A 20,190-nucleotide genomic window follows, 5' to 3' on the forward strand; every position below is an offset into this window, starting at 1 on the left:
CCTCAGTAGCAGCTGAGTAAGCTGGTGGGTAGTGCACACACCACCAGGTATTCTGGTTCGATTCACCCAATCACTTCGTATATTCGACCGGAACTCACCAAGACATGGGAAGATGGATGGTGCAAAGCTCCTTCGAGCTTTGCCCTCATCCCATTTGAGTTTTCAATCTTTTAAATCGCTATTCAAAACAAATTTCTTTAAAACTGCTTCTTGTGTTTAATTTGTTGTCCTTTCCAACACACTTCCGATTAGCACGGTTGGCTACGTACGGTGTGAAAAAAATTCAACGTACACGTACATAGATACAGGTGGGCGATCATCGCCCCCCTCCCCTCCCCCCTACTGGCAGACTGATGCTGCTCGTTTGTCAGAGTGGGTTGCTGAGTCAGAGCCCCGTGCTGCACTTTGATAGCTGCCAACTGGGGGTCAGGGGGTTGCCCTTTCAAACGTGTTGGAGATGCAAAGCTCTCTGAGACACCGCGTCGTATTGGAGGGTGCTCTGTCCAAAAAAACGAATCATGATATCGTCATTATAGCCAGTATGTTATGAGCAATAAACGCTCGGTTACTTAACAAAAGACACCAATAATTATGATCAACGTTATACACACCATATCAGCTATTGTCTTTATCATCATTAGTACCACTGGCGTTGTCATCATCATCATGGGTTGAGACAGAGGTGGAATGCACTCACCTTGGGCAGGAGCGTGGGCAGCATGTCGTAGAGGGACAGCACGTTGCGGTCGTACCACGGATCCACAGAACCGAGGTAGTTCCCAATGTTCATCAGGACATCCGATTTCAACAAGTCGTTGTCCTGCGCGTAGCAGTGAAAAAATCGATGTCATTTTTAATCAACACGATCGTCGGTTTTGGCACCATGCCTGTCGGTAACCATAGGCAACGTAAATCCTGAAAAGGGTGAATTATTTGACGAAAAATGGTTGAAGGGCATTTTCGGCTTTAAAAGATCGAGATCCTCATTCGAATTATTTTGAGTAGAATTGTTCGGACGGCCTCAGCCTGGTCATTTATATGAAGCAAGCGGTGTGATATTGTTTTTCTGGGGTCCCTTCTAGGCCTAATATCAGGTGCTAACGTTGCTTGTTGTGACAATTTCAAATGGGAAAATTCAACATTTCGCGGCATGATGGCAGTGCAAAGACACTTCAAGAATTCCTTAAAACATATAATGCAAAGCATGGCAAGATAAACTTTTTGAAATCTAAAGCTGAAAAATGTGATCAAGTTATGCTCTTAAACCTTTTTTTACATTTGCCCAATGCCATGACAAAATTATTTGCATTGATAAGACATGCACACATATTTCAATATGTGCCAGTGGAACATTAGGGCCTGGTGCATGATGCCGCCTCTGATTATGAAAGAAGCTGCATTGATGTGGGGATGAGTGGGGATGGTATTTGGTGCATTCTAGTTCAACCAATGGTTGCAGGGAAGGTAAATAAAAACAACGATTCGACAATTCGTTATTCCCAAATTAACAGGCACTGTACTGCACCACACGAACCAAAGGATAACACTCGTGAGATGCAGTCTCCATAGAGACGTAGCTGGAAGCAGACATAGCCACCGATGCCCCCTCAGGCCAGAGGCTGACTCACTCCTATCCTGTATCATCATCGATTCTGAATGTGTCCCCGAGGGCAGACAACTGATTTTAAATCGGGTACCTAATTTGCCATGCCACTTCATATTGATGGCTATCTTTGTGGACCCTACAAAACCATTCCCACATATAGTTTTTAGTTTTGAAAACAGTTGTATAGTTTTACATCACTAGGAGGGTCCAATGCGCCAAGATGACCACTCATGCCCTAACTACAGGCCTGTCAGTAGAGGGCTCCGTTTCAGACATGGGCCCTAAGTTGCTGTGCCCACTGCACGCTTGTTAACGTAGCCCTGACACACACACACATACAAAGTAAACCTAGTTTCCTTTGGGCAAGCGATTCGAGAAGACTTGAGGTGGCCTGAACTCAAGGTGAAGGACAACTTGAGTTGTTTAGAATTTTTTTTGTCATTTCTGTGATTTTCGGAGTTACATGACATGTGCGCAGAAGGTATCCTTCCGAGTAAGATTTTCGCAGAAGTACTTGCGAGTAAAAAGGTCAAGAGCTCATTTATTACGAAATCAAATGTCAAATGCGTCATAGAATAATTCCGCCAACTTCACCATTGTTGACTTAACATTTTTTTTTGGTGACGTATTTTTGCTCGGAACCAAATTATGGTGTAAGGGAATTCAGACCGGCCTGAAGCGAAATAGTCCAGGAGAATTCGAGATGCAGCTCAAGTCGAGTTTAATATAAATGTGGCATCACAGTACCGCCTAACTCGAGTTATGTGGCTTAATGAAATAGTGTTTGCACATTGATACTGCTTTCCCACTGGCACATCCGAGCCGAGCCAGCACAGGACCCTCATAGTACGGGTAGTTTTGTTTTTCACTGGCTATAGTACGGGTAGTTTTGTTTTTCACTGGCTATTAGTCGTGCCGAGTCAGAACCAAACCGTGATATGCTGGCCTCAAAAGACACCTGGATATGGCTAACAGCTATCAGTGACAGACTGGGACAAATAATCGGCCCAGGCATTTGTAAATTGCCGTGCGATCTTATTGGCCCATTTGGGGCTGGGTGCAAAGAACAAATGGCCGGTGGGGAGGAATCTTTGTGGCTGCCGAATATGGGTCCAACTAAGAGTATAAATAAGCAATGGAGCGTACACATTATAGGTAATATAATATTTAAATGTAACAAAATTTCTATTTTTTACTCTGATCACATTTACAATTTATCCACACAGCCTGGCTCACCGGCCCTCGGAATGGACCGACCCACCAGGCAGCACGCAGAGCGTGTGACGTTAGTCACTGGACGACTCAAACAACAAGTGTCACCATGTCACCCGCATGGCATCTCAAAAAAAAGAAAAAGAAACCTGGCGCCTCCCCGAGATGCTCCGGCTGGCTCGGCATGGCCCCAGTATGGCTGAGCTGCGTAGTGGAAAAGGAAAGAGAGACATAGGGGGCAAATGGAGGAGTGACTGTACCGTCGTCTGAAAGCTGTTCCGAGGAGAGTTGGAGTTGCAGTTTGTTTCCGAGGAAGACAGCCTCTGTGCCAGTGGAATGTAAAATATCTCCAGCCGGTAGTGGCGGAACAGCTGTGGGTTCCACAGTTCCTGCATCCTGTGTGTGCAAATGGAAAAGTTGGCTCCTTACACAACACATACAAATACCCATGACGTTGTGGCTTTATCATGGCATTTAGCACATGCCGCAATACTCTAATTTAAAGCTTCCCCGTATCTTAATTTAAAAAAGGCAAAGCAATCCTTTTTGCTCTGGAATTGCACGTGAGTGGGACTAAAGTCGTGTGTTTCCATGCCACCACCGTCGTCCATTTCCACAAAACATTGGCAATTTATATTATCGATGCCTTTGGAATAATAGGCTACTGGGTAAAAAAAACCCAATGTATCCTCGACTTTTCGATTAGGAGTCAGCCACTTTCCTACATTGCCAACAAGAAATAAACAATACTGTTGTCGTTATTATTACTGCACAGTTAGTGCCAATTCGTTGGAAACTGAGATATCGATGGCTGTGGGTAAATATGGGATATGTGAACAATGATATCTACACCGGCACAAATACTATTGTGGGTGGTTAACTGGACAAGGCAAATACGTGACATTGTACTGCATTATTAAACAATGCAAAATAACGATTAAGCTTAGGTGTGCAATATGTTAATAACAAAATCAGTATGTATTACAGTGTATAGTTCAGCATCAAACGCGGCTCCATTTCTTACGGTCTTTGCCCATAAACACTGGGCAGGTCACCAGCATTACTTCAAGCGAGCTCGACTCAATGGATGAAGACAATGCATTTTAAACACATTCCAGAATTTGTGAGCATTGAACCAATTTATTTATTTATTATGTGCAGACAGAAATATGGGAAGGAGCGATTATTTATTTATTACAATGGAAACTTCAGGAATAAAATATTTTAATGATAGGCCAACCTATCATAATTGCGCAATATTACTTCAGGACCGTGTATTCGTTCTCTGAAATAATGATGTTTTTGTCTTTGTGTTTGTTGTTGCTGCTGTGCTCACGCACCATGGATCTCCTGTGGAGAATAGCCAGGCAACTGGCTAAACGGGATCAGCTGTGTAACAAATAAAATTTTACTCCAACTTTAATAAGAACAGAAAAACAGGACAGGCAAAAAATAAAATATGCAAAAGCGTGCACCAGAAAAACAACGACCAGCAGTTCCTGAAGAACTGCACCGTGGTTCTCTTGCGTTAGGACTTCGAGAGTCTTAAGTGGGCGCCGCAGTGGAGAGACGTTAACTTCCTCGCCTGGTATACAGGAGCGCGTGGGTTTGATCCCGACCCTGGCCCCTGTGTATTTGAATTTTGCATGTTCTCTCTCGCCGTGGCCACTTGGAATTTTCCTCTGGGTCCTCCGGTTTTTCCCTCCAACATTTAGAATCGACATCCGTCTGAGAGTATTTGGGCTGCTATAAATTTAAGCCACTTGGTCGAGCTGTCATTTGCGATGGCCAGGTCGCTTCTGAAAAATATCCGTACAGCTCAGTGGGCCTTATCTGGCCAAATTAAAAACAACAGTTTCACGGAGTTTTTTTGTTTAATTTTTTTGCCAATCGGTCGAGCACCACCCACCAGAGGCGGTTGTAGGCGCGCGCCAGCTTTCCGAGGATGTGGTCCTCGCCGAACGCCACGAGCCGCATGATGTTGCAGTGGCGACGCCGAGTGCCTTGCGCCCCGAACGCGACGCGTCGCCGCCACTGCGCCGCCACCTCGCGCAGCTGCAGCTTGGCCATGGCGCCCACGTCTGGCTGCTCAGTGAAGCCGAACTGCGAATCGGCTTTGCCCGGCTGGCCGGAGGCGACGGCCGCTCGGCACAACCGGTCCCGGAGCAGGCCCAGCCGGTGAGAGATCTTGTGCGACAGGGTCCTGGACACGTCGTGGTTACAAACACCCCGGTTTGACTCGGCGCAAGCGATAAGACAAGTTCAACGGGGTCACAAATAATGTCCCCCTTGAGCGCACGGCATGAAACGCACCCTAAACCCTAACAAGATAACTAAAGAAGAGGCGTTCCATCTTGTTCAACCAATGAAACGATAAGTAAATAAGAATTGTAAAGGACCACTAATCTTCTTCGTATGGCTGACGTATGTGTAGAGCAGGGGCGGGGAACCTTTTTTCTGCCCAGGGCCATTTGGATATTTATAATATCATTCGCTGGCAATAAAAAATTATCAACTTAAAAATTAGCCTGTTATATTTGGTCAAACATTTAAATAACTCACTCCAAATGTGATGGCTGGAACTGCTTCTCTTTGGCGAGGCGTGTGATGATGTTAGCTGCTATTGATGATGTTGCTGCTACTCGCAACTGCTTTTCCAGGTTTGCTCCTAGATTTATTGAATTTCGAGTCCTGCCTGCGGTTGCCTTGGCAGGGCCACATCAAATGATTTTGCGGGCCTTATACGGCTCGTGGGCCGGACGTTCCCCACCCCTGGTGTAGAGCAACAACTATAGTTTTACATTGAGGTGCTTGAGCCAGATACTTGCGTCAGTGAGCAGCAAAGTGCATCGCTGTGATGCCTCCTTCGAATTTTTGAATTGGGCATTGAATCGCTACGTACCTTCCATGGCCTGTTCTGGGTGACCGCAGAACCGCTAAGGGATAACTGCAGTGGCGGGCCGTGTATTTGACACCTAGGCCTTCAGTGCTATCCTCCCGCAATTAAACCGCCTTTGAATAACCTCACCATGACACTATAGGCTATTGTCATTCGACATGACGACCCCATATTCACCTATGAGAGTTACAATGCACGAATTGCAGAGGCATGAATATATGGTGACTTAAACCATCAAGGATGTACCACTATTACGCAGTATGACAGGATGCTGCATCACAAATAGACATCGCATAGCCCAAATCAATGTCATTACCAAAGAAACAAGAATAAACTCACAACCAACAACCAGTCACATTTACTCATACGACCACCAAGCAAGCAAAAATTCCGTAGAACACAAATAACATAATAAGAATTCAACAGGCTTCCCCACAGAAAAAAAAAACCCAAAAATCGAAAGCACTACATCTAAAAATCTAAACGTCACAAAATTAAGTTTAAATAAATCTTAGATGATGCTACGTTACGGGCTAGCTAGTTTTACTTCAGTTAGCTAACTAGCCTCATGATCACGCCACACGAGAAATGCTAACGTAGGCAGCTAGGCAAGTTAGAAGGCTCGGGCGTGTCAAAGAATACGCCCAACATGGCAAACTCGAAATCGGATTGGTTAAATATTATGACAATCAACAACATCGTCCCCATTTGCTTCAACAGCAGAGGGGATTCACTCGACATTCTCAAGGCCTCAAGGAAAGATTTTTCACCCGGAGAGGCGGAGACAGCACAGGTGGAAAATCTGATTGGATAAAAGCTCTAATTTATGAGCTGCACTGGAAGCAGCGCAACTGATGGAGAGAATAGCAATGAAATGACGTTAATAGACTGATGGGAACGAACTTTGTAAAAGACAGAAATAATTAATAAAAAATATATAATAAATGATAATAAAAAAAATTCCGATTCTGACAATCTCTAGGCCCGCAGAAAAAGCCTTGCTAGCCCTGACGGCCCGCCTCTGGATGACTGCGACCCAAGCAAGGTCGATGACTGAATGACAATCTGGTCTACAATGCCTCGGAGCGTCTGACTTGAGTGCCGTGTTAATGAGGAAAATACATATTATAAAGGGACTTTTAAGTGCACTGCCAAAGCGTTAAGTGACATGCCTGCCCTGATATTGCATTAGTTATGCTTCAGGAATGTAACTAGAAGGTTATGGCATTATGCCTGAAAGTAACTTTGACGCCTTTTTTTCTCATTCATTGAGCTTCGACGTCATGTCTGAATGAACATCTGAGACACAACACACCCAGATGCGTGCCTGCAACAACACGATCTATCCATTGCTTATCTTCTGCCTTTCGACAACGGGACTTTGACGGATTGGGCCATTACCTCTGCGCGGGCTTGGACTCGCCGAAAAAGGGCCCAGAGATGATGGGCAGGGAACCCGTGCGCTCGCGACTGTTTGCCAGCTTGCTTGGCAGCGTGCAGCTCTTGCGCAACCGCACATCCCGAGATCCGTTCAAGGCCAGCGGCAGCAGCTCTTCGTACGACGGGGGCTGCTCCTCTGCCTGCGTCGTCTTCGCTGTCGTCGTCGTGAAGTCCGCCCGTAAAATCTCCCGGCCCCCTGCGGAGTCCTGTGCCGAGCTTTGCCAGGGAACGCCGTGGCATGCCTGGCGCGCCCCGGACCCGATGTCCGCTTCAATCGCGGCCTGCAGCGCCGCGGCAGGATCGTCCTCCAGGTAGCCGCTGTCGCTGCTGCAGGACAGCAGGTTGGCGAAGTTGTCGTCCTCGGCGTAGGAGGACGTGTCCGAGAGGAGCGAGTCCCGTGGCGAGGGGGCGGCGGTCAGGGAGCCCTCTCCGCCGGGCATTGAGTCCATGCTGGGGACGTGTTCCGCTGGCAGCATCTGGTAGAGGAAATCTGTGCACGCACGGGGTTGGGGGGGTGGATGGGTACCCTCATCGATGCAAACCACGTGCCACGCTTCCGTCCGCGTGGAGACCACGAGAATCATTTGTTTTCTTTGATACAGGGCCCCTCCCTATGCGCTCAACATCGCGTCTCGTGCGAACACATTTGAAAGGGCATCTCCAGCAGCAGATGTCCCTGTTGTGCGCACGAGGTGACTCGGCACCTGACCTGCAAATGGCATTTGTCTGCCAGCACGTGGGTGGCAATTTGCCACGGGCAGCATAATCCAAATTGGGGTTCATCGGTTCAGTTGGAGAGTAACAGAGGGTAAAATGCAATGTCAATAAATGTCGAAAAACCGGGCTGCTATAAATGTATACATGATGAGCCACATAGTTGAGCTATAATTTGTGAAAGCCAGGTCGCTTCTGAAAAATAGCTCTATAGCTCAGTGGGCCTTCCCTGGTAAAGTAGAAGTTTAGTTGAGTAGTGTAGTTTAAAATGAACGAAAAAGGGACAAAGCAAAAAGTCAAATCTAAGGCGCAACGACGTGAACCCGCTCCTCACTGAGGTTGTCTTTGTCCCAGACGTGAGCGAGGCACGCCGCCGTGCAGTCTCCCTCGCCCGTCACCTCCATCCCTCCTCGCTCAGAGCCCACGCCGTCTGTGCAGCAGCAACAACAAACAACAAAACGAGCCACCTGTGACCTATTTCTGCCGTCAAATCCCCAACAAAGGCAGCACTTCGTCCACTTGATCTTCGTTATAATGAAAGAGAGGACTCCACCACTGCCACCATCATTCCGCTTTCCCCACCACTCACGTCTTTATTTTAAGAAGCCAATCCCGTAACATTGCAACAGATGAACTCTGGAAATAAGGGCCTGCGACCTGTATTTCTTGGAACGTACCATGCGTCAGAAATGTGAATGAAGAGAATCTAAAAAAGAAAATGTTGAAAAGCAACGTGGCCTGTAACCCAGACAGCAGCCGGCCCGAGTTGGTGGATCATCGCACTCATGCTGTGAAACTTCCTTCCCGTGGGCGTTGAGGAGGTGCAATACCCTGGCTTGCAAGAAAAAGGCGGTACAGCAAGTGGACTGATCGCCATCTGTTTCCATCTGTACAGGGATAGAGCGTTGCCCACCTCACGCGCAAGGTGTGGGTTGTCTCCGGGTGCTCCGGTTTCCTTCCACGTGGTATTATAAACACCTTCATCACGAATTGGCTCAAAAAAACTGGACCTTCCTGAAAAAGAGTCATATGACTCAGTGTGGCATTCCTTAATAAATAAGAAAATCATCATATTACCAAAAATTCTGCCACATGTTGCGTTCATGCGAAAGATGCAGCCCCGCAATTGCTTGCTCACACCACTGCTGACGGAAGTTCCTCTGCTCGAGGGAGATTTACATAGACAGCCTCCCCCCTCTCTAATAGGGGTTTTACCCTTTTTTCTGGCAACAAAACTGACACCTTTTGCAAGGAGTCATGTTAACATTAACCACAATACTTGCAGTCAAAATGCAAACAAAAAAAGGAAAGCTGTCTCTGGTGTGGACCAATCAGTTTCAAGGACAATGCATACATTATCAGAGTATTGTTTTTGTTTGCATTTGACTGCAAGTATTGTGGTTAATGTAAACATGACTCCTTGCAAAAGGTGTCAGTTTTGTTGCCAGAAAAAAAGGGGAAAAACCCCTATTAGTATATTTTGGTACTGGCAAAGGAAGCCTCATGATGGAGATGCTCCCCCCTTTCTCTCAAGTGTGGCCACCTCTTCATCCACACCAGCCAGATGTCTTATACGAGGTGGAAAGTACCCACGCTTTAGCCCACCACACATGACCTGCAACATCGACGAACTTAACACCCTACGTATAATTACCGTGCATATTCGATCACAAAACTAGGAACATGAACACCATTTTTACGGATAGTATTTTCTAAGAGAAGTAGTGGTGAGCCCATGTTACAGCCAGCTTCTGTAACTACAGATATCAGCAAAGAGGCTGCCCTTTATCTTCACAGACAGCTGGTCAACGGGCACTCTGTGGGCACCCAATAAAGGCCGCAATGAGACACGAGAGCGTGGTACGGTCACCACCAGTCCCAGCCCTCTTTATCTCTCCCGTGATAACACAGACCGCTGCACTCCACCATGACCCACATTTATGCCGAGATTACCCGGGAGACCCTCCTCGCCGAGCTAAGATGCATAGCTAGAATTAAGCAGGGCCGGGGGGGGGAGGTTTCTGGGATTGTGGGCGTGCTGTGATAAAAGACCACAACAGCACCACATCACAAAATAAAACAAGACTGTTGGAGCAATTGCTGATCGCGAGTAGCACACATGAAGGTCAGGACAACACACGAGTGGCATGGGTAGCCCAGCACCACGCCAGGCGGCCACCTTTGCCCCCCAGTGCTCATGTTTTACACATTGCACCAGGTTACTCATTCAAGGCTGAGTCGACTTAGGGGAGAGGTTTGCAGCACGGCGTGCTAACCACGACACGACAGCTCCCCACAAAGCACCGCTCCGCACACAAAAAACAGACACAAACGCACACGGCAAGGACAAAACGTTTTGAATTATACATCGTTTTGAAAACGTGCTCATGGTAACTCGGGTATATTTTCACCCTGTCTGTATGGTAATGAAGTAATGAAAACAATCAGCACCATTGCGCCTGCTCGAATCATTATTGAATTCATTGCCATCGTCGTCTGAGCATGTGACTGAATGAAAGCGGTAGTGCAAAGGTTAGCACGCACTTACACTCTGAACCCGATTACCTGAGTTAGTCAGTGGCCAGTGAACCAGGCCTGGGGCACCGCCTTCACTCAACTCGTAGTGACCAGAATGGTGAAGTATGGTCAAGTAGCCGCCATGAGCGAAACGGCCTCGGTGAAGCCTTAATCCAGCAGTAAAATCGTTGCAACTTTATACGTATATATATTTTATTGTAAAACAATATGCTTTAAATTTGATGTGACACGATTGAATAAAGTGCGACTGTGTATACGCTTATAAATGTGGAGAAGCAGAATTGTGTACGATGTGTTTTTTTTGGAATGATATAATCCCAAAAAACACATCGGAGAGAATATGCTTCGAATGTTTTCATAACCATGTGCACAGTCGTAGTTTATGCCATTGTGCTAATAGCAGGAATAACATAAATTCAGGTTGATATTTGTATAGGGCTTTCTGTCAATAATAATGTTTAGCTCGAGTGTGATCCGCGCTGTGGATATTACGAGTACATTTCATTTCAAATGTAAGTTAAAGAAGCAGCCTTTAAATATGTAACGTTTAATTATTCATGTATTTCCCTTATCTGCGTTACCTCCCCGAACCTCGAATGCACACACACTATTAAATGCTCATATAATTAACATATTTGTGTATCGAATTTTTATAATTCATATTTAGGCATTTCATATCGTTTCAGGTTTTATATATTCACATTAGGCTGATCAATCCTTACGATTACATTTGGACACGCACTTTAAAAATACATTCTCGTGATTCCAATATATAACAGGCATGATTGTTACACGGTTGTGTTTAAAAAGAAAATAATGTACATTCAATTGGAAATATATTTTGGAAGGGCACAATTGAATGTACAATTCATACAATGAGAATGTATATCCTAGCAGATCTACTGACAGTCATAGCGAAGGAAAGGAGCAAGTCTTAGAATACGTCCAACTGGAGGAGATGGAGTGATGAAATCAGCTCGTGTGCAGGTGCTGGGCAGATTCATTATTGCATCGCAGGATCGTGTGAGATGGCTGCAGCTTGGGAAGGCCTTCGTCCAGCAGTGGAATGACCAAGGCGGATGCTGATGATGATACGTTATCTTGAGAGAGAATTGAGGTTACAGTACGCTTACAATTTTTTTTAGACCAAAGTGTATCTCCGCTTGGGCAGTGCTTATCTCCCATTGTCCACCATGAGCCTGTGCTGGAAATTCCACATTACCATGACCGGAGTCAGCTGATCATTAAAAAAATACCACTAGTTGACTTCCTACAAAATTATAAAAAATGTCTCCATCGATTTAGAAATCTAAATATATTCCTCACCCCCATGATGGTTTTGCCCTGTCATATTCAATCCCACATGCACAACAACTTTGACTCGTGGGAGATCACAGCATTTGTGCACTTTTTATGACTGCAAGGTAATTGAACGAGCCCCTTGCATCTGCTCTCAATTGGCACCGTAGCTTCACGGGGCGTATTCCGTCAATAACTCACTTCTTGAAAAATGATCCGAGGAAAGGATATTGCTCAGTTTAAAGTCTGCCCACAGGAAGACAATAAGGCAGCTGGAGTTATATACATATATAAATATAAACCATCATCCTTGCTTCTTCACGCCTGATATTGGGTTGATGTGTGTGGGTTTTTTTTCTCGCAGGGGAAAATATTCCATCTCAAAGGGAAATTTAACCCTCACTGAGCATGCGCCACTTTAAAGCGTTTGAGGCTTGACACGCGGGAACGCATGTTGAAGTAGGTGGGGGTCAAGATGAAGGTGCGGCCCATAGTGGAGGCCCAGTTGGTGAAAGGGCCTCTACTACGGGGAGGCCTTCGAGAGCCCCTCTGGGGGAGGGGGCGTATTTTAGTTTTACTCATCGAGGTTGGCCAGACGTCCTGAAAAAGGTGGGCGCAGCATCCACACGTTACCTCACCGCACACGCATTCTGTTGATAGACTAATTGCCGTGCACCTATTTATACTATCGGCTGGACAGACGCGGTGGGGAGGGGGGGGGTTAGGACAATTGCACCATTGTTTCAACTGCCGTGCAGGGAGATGGAATATAATCTGCGACCTCTGGATTGCAAGTCCAGTGTATTAACCATTGCACCACGGTGGGGAGATGTTAACTACCTCGCCTGGTATGCAGGAGGTCGTGGGTTTGATCCCGACCCTGACTCCTGTTGTATATTTGGAGTTCGCATATTCTCCCTGTGGTCACGTGGATTTTTCTCCGTATTTTTGATCAACATGCGTTTAGAGTATTTGGCTGCAATACATTTCCACGTAAGCAACTTTGCTGCGCGATCATTTGTGTCCAGGTCGCTTCTGAAAAAGAGCGATATAGCTCAGTGGGCCTTACCCGGTGAAAAAAAAAAATAGTTTAGTTTTAGTCACATCACGGCAGCATCGAATATTTGCATCATTCGCGTAAACCCAAAGGTGAAAGTCAAAACTACCAGTCAAGCTAGCATAGCTATAATCATCAGCACCATCAGCCATGGTGGATCCACTGCTAGATGAAGTTACTTCCCGAGCCACCCCCACCTCGATCTCCTCGGTGGACAACCTCTCGGCCGCGTTTCATGCCTTGGCTGCCGCTCCATGATAATTATTGACCATCGGCCTTCATCCCTTCCAGAGACATCCCCGAGCCATGACAGGTCCAGCTCGAGCCTTCTCGCTTTTCTTAACTTTTTGGACGATGCCAATGAACACGTGGATGTTTTCTAACTTCATCTGTTCCTCTTTTTGTCCCTCAACGTAACTGACCGAGGCACCTAAACTTTTGACTGACACCCCTAAAACACTCTTCGGATAACCACGTCGTATCAGCTCGCAGGTTTGAATTGTATCTGTAATAAAACACTCGCCGACATTTTAGCGAGCGCGCCCAGCATGTTAACATCAGGGCCCTTTGTTGTTTTGTTTCGGTAGCAAAGTCCAATTAAAAATAATGACACTCGATTTTAACTGCTTCGCTTTCGGTGGCTTCCAAACTCAAGTGCTTTACAAAGCGACTGCCGAATTACCAAAATTGTGCGAGTACATTCTTCTGTGTGGTTGAAAGGCATCCACAGCGCACAGATCGTCTCTGCAGTATGTGGTCTACCACACACACACGCGTGCGTGCACACCTTGCAGCATTCTCAAAATCATTGCAACAATTCCCGTTAGCACTCTGCCCGTTGCACCTCTTGCGTGCGCTGGCCTTCCAATCACACACTCTTTGCTTCCGTGCTCAGAAACACGAGTTCACGGTTTTTCTGAGAAACCCAAGGGCAGCGTGGTGCGCCGTTGTGGGTCCCATTTCACAATCTGACACGTCACACACCTCCACCTCGAGCTAACGAAGCCAACGAGTGCACGCACGGACCGAGATAACGTTCTGTTCCTCGCATAGGGCTAAACACCTGCCAACCGAATTTTACTTATCGATTGATCTGCAGTATGTGTAACCTCACAAGCGCTTTGAGGTACATTTAAGCGTTTGCTTATTCTTAAAATATACAAGGTGAAGGTGCAACCGTGCAATTGCCTTTTCAAGGCAATGATAACAGAGAAAGGTTTCCACTTTTAGGGCGTTATAGAGAGCTCCAATCGAGGGGTAGTTTAGCCAACTCTTCCATGCCCTTCCTTGTTGACCTTCCCCGCACCTCCGATAAGCATGGCTGACTACATATGGTGCGAAAGGGGCTCAACATAGACACATACACAAGTAGGGGCCAGACGTCTCGGAAGTGGTGGGAGTGCCCACACTTTACCCCGCCATACGCAAACCTGCCGATCACAGACTACCGGGTGGACGTGGGCCTCCGTTGCGTCAACTGGCTGCGTGCCGGGAGATCGATTGGAACTGGCGACTTCTGTATGTCGAGTCCGCTGTGCTAACCCCCGATGGGCGTCTCTCACTTGAAATACATCCACGGAGAATTTCGTTGTCGTAAAACAATTTATGCGTCCATAATGAAGGAGGGTTTTTTTTTTCCGGGGTTAGATCGCGTAAGTATAATTGCGTTGTGAAACCCGCCACCACCCGACACAGCTAATAAGTAAGGTTTGTCACGTAAACAAAAAATGCCAATTAGTTACTAGACCAGCACATCGGTGTGTTGGAGAGGAAACTCGCAACATTGACAATTCGGCTACGACATCAAGCCGGTAATTACAACAACCAGCATAATCAGCCTTGTGGATAATATTGGCAGTGAAAGTTACGCGTGTTGTAAAAGCTTCGTTTTTTTTTTTCTGACGATGTGACTCTGAATCTCAGTACGGTAGTGTACGTTCACACATTCAGCCCTCGGCACACTTTGTCGGACGTGGTGATGGTGGTGGTGAGGGATTATTTGTCCATACTTCACGATGATGGTTTAGTACGGACGGGTAAATTAAGGTGGGGGGGGGGGGGTGGAGTGTGAAACTCAACAGTGGCGGTTCAAATCATCGCCCGCCACTGATGTTAGCCGTAGCCAGTCAGCTGACATTGCAGGAAATGGCGTTCTTGTTCGGAGTAATAGAGGGAGAAGAGGGCCAGATTGATTTACCTCGTTGTAGGAGATTTAACTAAGAGCTGCAGTGCGAAGTGCAATCTCCAATGTTTATGGGGGGCAGCGTCGGTCAATCTCTTCGCCAAACTCTCTCCGCTCTGAATGCCAGATTAGCATTTCACTAATCGCTAGAAAGCATCATTAGTGACGAATGTAGTGAGGCGATGAGACAATTACGTGTTGTGTTTGTGCACAAATGGATTTAGGAGAAGTAAAAACGGAACAGGTTTGAAAGGCACTTTGAGGTACATGTAAATGTAGAAGCAGCTTCGTCCTTATACTCCGTAGTAGCTGAGTAAGCTGGTGGGAAGTGCGCACACAACCAGGAATTCTGGTTCAATTCACCCAATAACAACTTAGTATTTTCTACCGGCATGGGGAGGTGGATGGTTAACAGCTCCTTCAGGCCTTGCTCTCATCTCATTTGAGTTTTCAATTCTTTTAAATTTAGATTGAAAATTAATTTCTTTAGAACTTGTTTTTTGTGTTGAACTTGTTCTCCTTTCCACGCACCTCCCATTAGTATGGTTGGCCACGTACGGCGAGACAGAAGCTCAACACTCCATAACAAATGCATATTAATAAATACTACTACTATTAATACTAATAATAATAAATGCATACATTTATTATGAGTCGCGGTCACAATACGCTTTTGCACGATGTCAGGAGCCACAATGAGACCTCGGGGAGTCAGCTGTCCACAGCGCAGACAATGCCTGCACGCCGAGTGAAAATTAAATGGCTCCGTGAGACTCACCATAGGCAGCGTGAGCGGGGTCGTCACCAGACGTCCTAGGCGACGTCGACAATCTGCTGCTGCAGAGCGGCGGTGGCGTCCAGGAGGAAGGCTCTGGCTTGCTCCTGGCTCTCTCTCCTTGCCGCCTCCTCCATCATATCCACGCTCTGCTCAAACAACCGCTGCAGTTCCTTCTCCCCCATGGTCTGCAGAAACAACGGTCCAACGCCACTGCTGAGTTGCTCAGGGGTTTAGACGGCCCGGCGGTCAATACATCCAAATCGTGGAGCTGCTTGAGAGGATGTTTTATACCATAGCAGTCACCCGGTGATTTGACAGCGACTTACCAAAGAACGACAATGTCCGCTATGGGAGCACCACGGTGGCTGGGAGATGTTAACTACCTCGCCTGGTATACAGGAGGTCGTGTGTTCAATCCCAATCCTGACGCCCGTTGTATATTTGAAGTTTGCGTGTATCTCGCTCTCTCTCTCTCTCTCTCCCTGTGGTCGTGTGGATTTTTCTCCGGGTCCTCTGGGGTTTCCCTCCACGTTTAGAATCAACGTGGCGTGTTCATGGTATTTGGCTGCTGCTATAAACGTTCACACGATAAGCCACTTCGTCGGGCTATAATTTGTGGCCAGGTCGCTTCAGTGGGCCTCACCTGATAAAATAGTTTTTAGTATACAACAACAATAGTAATAATAGTGTACACTCTACAACAGCCTTTTGTCATTCACTGCCAGATGAAGGCCTCCCACACGCACGCAGTGTCGGCCATTGGGGGTTATTTGACCATCCTTCACCAACGTTGGTCAGCGCAAGTTGGGGAAGGTGGGGAGCATATGTAGTTCATAGCGTATTCATAAGCACAGTACAACAGTGGACTTTTGTTGCAATTGCCCTGCCCTGTGGTGCCCCACAGCACCCTGTGTAGGTTCCACCTTGCTTAGCTTCTCAGCATCACGGCACAGTAGCAGTGTTGTTTATTCATGGACGACTGAACCCGCCCACCACACACACAGTGATCAAGTGAAGAGGGCCATTATTGTACCCTGAGGGCCTCCTCCACGCCCTCGGCGTGCATGGCGGCCGTGGCCTGCAGTGCGCGCCGGATGAGCGCCGTGCGGTAGTCGATGGGCACCGGCGCCCGCACGGCCTGCTCCACCGTGGCGATGAACTCCGCAGGGATCTCTGCCGGGTCCAGCAGGAAGATTGTTCTGCGAGAAGGAAGGGGGAGGAGGGAGGGATCAAGGAGGAGGCGGGAGGAAGACGAGGTTGCCGACGATGACAAATGCGCTCAGACGGCCCCGGTGATCCTCGTCATGCCGCGCTGGCAGGATGTTATCTCCCTCGTGTGGTATTCAGGAGGTCGTGGGTTCGATCCCGACCCTAACGCCTGCTGTATATTTGGAGTTTGCGTGTTCTCTCTCTCTCTCCCCGTGATCGTGTGGATTTTTCTACGGGTCCTCTGGTTTCCCCCTCCACATTTAGAATTAACGTCACGTATTTTAGAGTATTTGGGCTGCTATACATTTGTACACGATAAGCCACTTCGTTGAGCTATCATTTGTGGCCAGGTCGCTTCTGAAAAAAAGCTACATAGGTCAGTGGGCCTTACCTGATAAAATAAAAATAGCTTACTTTAGAAGCAAAACCATCATGCCGTTTCCATTATGTGGATTAACATGCACATGTACGTGTAAGGTACAGCCAAAATTTGTCAATCCACTGCTGGATAAAGGCCTCCCTCAACCTCCACCGGTGGTGCTACGCAAGAGGGCGTGGAGGGGGCGCTGCGGTTGGGGGAATTTTGTGGTGCTTTGCAGTAAATTTGAGGTAGTTTGCAGCACTTTGAAGGTCATGTTCTGTACTTTGCAGTGAACTTGAGATAGTTTGCGGTACTTTGCAGTACAATTTGCGACACTTTGCAGTAAAGTGTGCGGCAATTTGATGAATGAGGGTTGGTGAAAGCACTCGACTGCCTACAGCGCCTTTCGTAGGCCTGTCTGCAGGGCACGGTGGTTCTCTCGAATGCAAGCATTATACGGGGCCTCAGCGATGCTTGGCGTCTGACATTTGACGCGGTGCAATCCAAGTGATTTGGCCAAATGAGCTCATACCCTTCTTTACAGCCCTGATCCAGTGGTGTTTCATTCCACATTCACATATCTGTCAATCCATACGGTTTAACGCGTATTCTTGTACAGGGAAATTGAGTTTTCAGGTCCATATGGCGTGCAATCGTTTCAATACGGGCAAAAATAAATATTACGGCTAAATAAAGAAAGTCGTGGGACAGCTTTTTTTTTTACTCTGGTGAGTATCGTTGTACATTTTGATTTAAAGCTTTCGTGACTGCAGGGATTCATCTTCTTGGTTCTTTCGGTAAAGTCACGTAGAATGAAAGTAATAAAATAATAAAAATAAAACATAATAAAATTTATAATAATAAAATTAAGTTGTACATTTACAACATGAGCGTGTGCATCCACATATCAAGCAAGCAGAAGCATCAGCATGCAAGATCACAGACAGTAGCATGATAAGTAGCATCATTGACACCGATCATCAAAATGAATACATAAAACTCTTTCTGTTTAGTAACATAATTTTTGTATATTTGTGCTTCACCCTTGTGATGGGACATTGTAGGATGGACGTTGAGATTTATAAGGGCACGGGGTGACCAATAAGGTCTGAATTGGTCCGTTATAAAATAGGCTGTGATAAGGGGTTGACAGGTATGCATTTATATGGCAGGGAGCTGACTCTATTCATAGGACAACCACTGTTGAGATCTCCACAAAGTGGTACTCAATTTATAGCGACCTCGGAGGGATGGATGATGGGCTGATTCATAATAACGTTTTTTTGGGTTAGGTCGCGTAAATAGAAATGTGTCGTTTACCTCACCACCACCCGACACAGCCAATTAATAAGGTTTGTCACGTAAACAAAACGTGCCAATTAGTTACTACTTCAGCAAACCGGTGTATTTGAGAGTAAACACACAACATTTACAATTTGAGTACGACGTTTTTGCTGGTGATTACAACCAGCTAAAAGTTATTATTAAGGTTATTCTTGCAAGAGTCAAGACGTTCTTTAGACTGCATCCTGGCGAACACCACAGGTTAGTGACAAACCAGGCCTGGGGTGGGGGGTTCATCCGGGGAATCTCCAACTCACTTGGTTTTCGCTGGGAAACTCTTCGTCTTCAGGTTGTGTTCACTCCTGATGAGGCGCTGGTAGGAAATTCCTGCGGGAAGAGCAGAACGCGAGTGTCAAAATTGTGTCACAACCATAACAAATTGCGTGGGGGAGGGAAAAAACAGCTTGCAAACGTCTACTCGCAATTGCCAATCGAAACGCACACCAACTATTTTCTTTTGCAGAGCGATCCTCCCGCCAGCTGTATTAACGGTGTGTGTGTGTTGACAGTGTGTGTCTACGAGCGGTAGTGTAGCGACAAACCCGGTGATCTGAGTTCGATTCCCCCTCAAGCCCAACACCAGTGACGATTATCTAAACCGGTCCCGGGCCTCCCCGAGGTCGACTCAGTTTAAAATGAATAACTGGTGCGGTGTGTAAACATCGCCGCCACTAGGGAGACAACGGCGGTCGGGCGTGGTCCTTCCCACTCACCCACTCACGTGCCGTTCGGGCCTTCAGATGTGCTGCTCGCTAACAGCACTTGTCCCAACAGTCTGTTACAGGCTATATGGGGGATCTTTATCTTTGTGTCCGCGGGTGAAATTGTAAGAGTTTACAGATAAGTAGCGCTCTGCCCCCCATAACATTCTCACGGAAATTCTGCGAGTTCCTGCTAGTTAAATATAATACGAGCAGGAAACGTAGAGTAGTGGCTCAAACACTGTCTTCAGAAGGAGGGGTGCTCAGTGGCGTTACAGCAGCAATTGTGAGGATTTTGCTGTGCCATGGGGCCAACGTGCCCACAACGGGGTTACGATACGATACAGCGAGGATTCGTTTTGGTGCATGATCGATGTTCCTCTTGCCACGGCAAGATGGCGGCGAGTTCATTGGAATCGCCAAAACGGGGGTGTTTTGGGTGATGCAAAATCTAACAACGGCAAATGTTTGATTCACTTGATGATGATGAGGAGGGGGTGCATGATGTAACTGTGAGATGTGCGGTGCCAGGTTAATGCGTGCTGGGTTAGGGATGGTGACATCACTGGGAGCGTGTGGGGGTGCTGTTTGGGGGGCTCCAGGCCCACCCTATATAAAATGTTGGCTCGCCATGTGGCTCAGATTTTCCACGGGGTTTTAAATGTTAACTCTGACAAGTTTGGTGGCGATAGCTTTAACGGTGTGGATTTGTATTCGGAGCAGACATGCATACTTTCATTTGTATAAAATATCTAGAATAGTTGAGATACCGTAATTGTAATGTAAACTCAGCAGGTGGCTTTGCTACAATGACCCAGACTCAAAACGCATGAAATTGCACGACACACGC

The 20,190-nt window shown here is 46.8% G+C and overlaps 1 protein-coding gene across 1 annotated transcript in view; it reads right to left on the reverse strand.

Moving 5' to 3' along the window:
- Window positions 1–20,190, reverse strand: part of LOC133345362 (phosphoinositide 3-kinase regulatory subunit 5-like) — an 83,693-nt gene that overhangs the window by 16,073 nt on the left and 47,430 nt on the right. Inside the window, 9 exon segments of the mRNA XM_061556058.1 lie at window positions 698–820; window positions 3,079–3,214; window positions 4,728–5,021; window positions 7,119–7,647; window positions 8,206–8,301; window positions 15,726–15,762; window positions 15,764–15,910; window positions 16,759–16,924; window positions 18,897–18,966. Coding sequence (XP_061412042.1) covers window positions 698–820; window positions 3,079–3,214; window positions 4,728–5,021; window positions 7,119–7,647; window positions 8,206–8,301; window positions 15,726–15,762; window positions 15,764–15,910; window positions 16,759–16,924; window positions 18,897–18,966 — 1,598 coding nt within the window.

This window comes from Lethenteron reissneri, chromosome 3 (assembly GCF_015708825.2).
Source record: "Lethenteron reissneri isolate LAM-NWPU_2019-01 chromosome 3, ASM1570882v1, whole genome shotgun sequence".
Classification (NCBI taxonomy): Eukaryota; Metazoa; Chordata; class Hyperoartia; order Petromyzontiformes; family Petromyzontidae; genus Lethenteron; species Lethenteron reissneri.